The 3136-nt window shown below is 41.5% G+C and overlaps 1 protein-coding gene across 1 annotated transcript in view; it reads right to left on the bottom strand.

Annotated features, from left to right (window-relative positions):
- LOC101858228 (cadherin-23-like) overlaps positions 1 to 3136 on the bottom strand; it is a 22846-nt gene that overhangs the window by 3545 nt on the left and 16165 nt on the right. Inside the window, exons 7-9 of the mRNA XM_035970190.1 lie at positions 2729 to 2757; positions 1523 to 2004; positions 124 to 250 (exon numbers count right to left, since the gene is read on the bottom strand). Coding sequence (XP_035826083.1) covers positions 124 to 250; positions 1523 to 2004; positions 2729 to 2757 — 638 coding nt within the window. The remainder of the gene's footprint in view (positions 1 to 123; positions 251 to 1522; positions 2005 to 2728; positions 2758 to 3136) is intronic.

The following is a 3136-nucleotide window of genomic DNA, read 5'->3' as shown; positions in this document are numbered from 1 at the left end:
ACGAACGAAAAAAAAGTACACACACACACACACACACACACACACACACACACACACACACACACACACACACACACACACACACACACACACACACACACACACAAAAACATATACACCGACTTGGAGACACCTACCTCATTGACTTCCACGATGTTGATGGTCAACACAGCAGCTGTTGAGGTGGTCACTTGATCAGCTGCCGTCACAGACACCGTGTAAGTCTGGGGCTGGGTCAAATAGTCCAGGGCTAGACGGCCGGGGAAATGGAAAGTTTTACATTTAGATACATAGTTACTTTTCATTCTGTTTTGACATCTTTTGTCTGCTTTTGTTTATTTCTACAGTTGTCCGCACTAGATGACAAAATGCTATCAAGGTAATGCATGCACGGTATTTTACTCTAAATTGTGGGTGTTTTATTTTATTCCACCATTGATAAATTTATATAGGCCCTAAGCTTAATTTAGAATTAGAAGGCAAGAGGGATACAACGTCCTAGCAGAAAGACTGAAGTGTTTTGAATCAATAAAAATTCGCCCCACACGGGAATCAAACTCGTGTCTTCTACGTGCGAAGGAGAAGCACCTAACCACTAGCTACTCCACAGACCCTAGTTTGCACTGTATTGTTAATGTAGGACAACTTGAACGGAATAGTTGTCGTAAATTTTCCAGTAACAACACTGTAAGGTGGCCATTGAAAACTGAACCCGCTGCATGTTCGTCAAATTCGAAAAATTATTTTGTCCAGCTCTGGTTCAAGACGAATAAGTATCCTTGTTTTCAGCCCCCCCCCCCCCTTCCCTCCATTAAAAAAAACCTGTCTTAGAGCTCTTAGGTTCCAATTGATGCCCGCAGGTCTTCACATGCAATAGTCTGTGATTGGTTTCCTAATCCAACAACGCGGACGCGAGTGGTTGCCAATAGAACTTTGAAGGTAGGTATCTTATATTGCTAGCTTGAGAAAATGGTGAACACAAAGTGCTTTTCAAAAGGACACAGCGTCGGACCGAGCTGAGGCTCAAAACCCCCACTAAACTCGCAATTTTACGATTACACCATACTAAGCTACCGACGCCACCTTATTTGATTGTGTGTAGAGTATTTTAAAAAAAAATCTGTGTCAAGTATAAGTATACGTTTTCTGGCTTTTTGTGGGTGGTTGGCGGGTGTTCTGGTGTGGTTTGCTCCTTCTCTCCTGTCAACCAGCTGTTAGCCCTTATTTCTCTTTTTTGTGTTTGTTACTGTCTAGTAGCACTTCTAATCTTCGGCTCTTGTGTGACCTTATTATTGTGTGTCAAGTGCCGTAAAACTTTTACTACCCCCCCCCCAAACTTTCTGGCTTAGGGATAAACAGGCATAACTGTTATCAATTATCAGGTAGTTTTTGGATTTGTACCATGTAAAAAAAAAAACAAACCCAAAACCAAAACCTAAAATCCAACAAATTTATGGTCAGGTTCATACGATCTTTCACAGGCTTACGGAGTTATACGTTCTTAAAATATTTTGTTAAAAACTTCTTTTTGTTGACAAGACGGGTTGCATTTTTCTGAACAAATTGAAAGCAATGGGAAGGCTAACAATAGGGTTGGTGGGTGGAGAGGAGAGACGGATGGGAGATGGGGTTGCACAGATGTGAGCGAGAGACACCTTACCTCCGCCAAGCGTTATAATGCCCGTAGAAGTATTGGCGACAAACTGGTTAGTCCCGGCGGCTGGGCTGAAGCTGTAGGTAAAGGTGTGGTCAGTATCACCGTCCTCGTCGTACACACTGACAGAGAACACTGACGTACCAACAGCAAGGTTTTCTACCAGCTGGACAGTGGCGGGGAGGTTACTGGGCAGAAAAAAAGGACAAAAAAGGTTATATATAATACTAATGCTCGCAGCAGCGACGTCACACGTGTCAGACATAGGGGCCTTCTTGCCCTCATCTGCATGGCTGGCGTGCCTCCATTTACATGAACAATCTGAGCCCCCACCCCGTTCAATACGAGCCCTTGTATATTATTAAACAATACTCAACCCCCATATTTGAGTGCAAGCTTGTAGATTTCCTCCTGGGATCGCCGAGACGTCTCCACGTGATTCTCGAAAAGTACTCACCCGTCTGTTGAACTGCGCATGTCTTGCCCTTCAGGATCAGCGTCCCCCGGTGGGTTTATGTAGGGAACATAACTGCCACGAATTCTTGTATTACATATTGATTATTATAAACTCTTTGGGAAAGGAAAGAACCCACGTATTAATCAATTCTAAAAAATCCATTTCATTGGCGAGTACAAAGATATGCAGATGATAATGATATTTGTGTGGCATCATAGTGAAATCAGGCACTCGTCAAAATAAGGAATAAGAAGAAACCGCAATTTTCCGCCAAGTGGGTAATTTTTATCGGCATTGCCTTGCGCCTCTACGCCTCCATTTAAAAACAAAATTTTGAGTGGATTTTTATTGACAACCGTTGATTAAAGGCACAATCAAAATGTAAATTTGCAGTTCCCAAGGACACCAGCAGCCATTCTCTCGCAAATTTTATTTCAGATATCAGGCGTTCCTCATTATTTTATAATTGTACATATCTCCACTTCTAATAAAGATAGATGGGTATTTAAAAATCAAATCCAAGACAAACAAACAACCTTTAATGCAATACTAATAGCTCCAATAAATGCCTCCCAAAATTGACATGCGCCTGATTCCACCGCATCATAAATCAATACAAAACGACACGCATTTCGTAAAACATGGACTGGAAAACACAGAACTCAATGAATTCTAAACACCATTTTAAAAAGCAATAACATAATTTGCTTTTGTTCAGGTTTGCATTCTGTCCAAATGATAAGAATAAAAAAAAATATGGATTGCCCCTGGCCTTAGAGAGTTTAATTTTTCGTCTTCAGAAAGGACATGGCACTTTTCCGGCTCGCCTGTCCTTGGGCCGCAAATGAAGTCAAGTTAAATGCTACACTTTTTGGTGAATCGGAATTACGTCAGAGTGCACGATCTAGGAAAATTATGATAAATATCATAATACAAGTACAAGTCTAAGACTGACGACTATTGCAACATAAACTTTTGCGTTGTGATGCAGAGAGAGAGAGAGAGAGAGAGAGAGAGAGAGGGGA

This window comes from Aplysia californica, unplaced genomic scaffold, assembly GCF_000002075.1.
Source record: "Aplysia californica isolate F4 #8 unplaced genomic scaffold, AplCal3.0 scaffold00010, whole genome shotgun sequence".
Taxonomy (NCBI): Eukaryota; Metazoa; Mollusca; class Gastropoda; order Aplysiida; family Aplysiidae; genus Aplysia; species Aplysia californica.
Note: the sequence above shows the minus strand (reverse complement) of the source record. Positions and strands in the feature narration are given on the sequence as shown.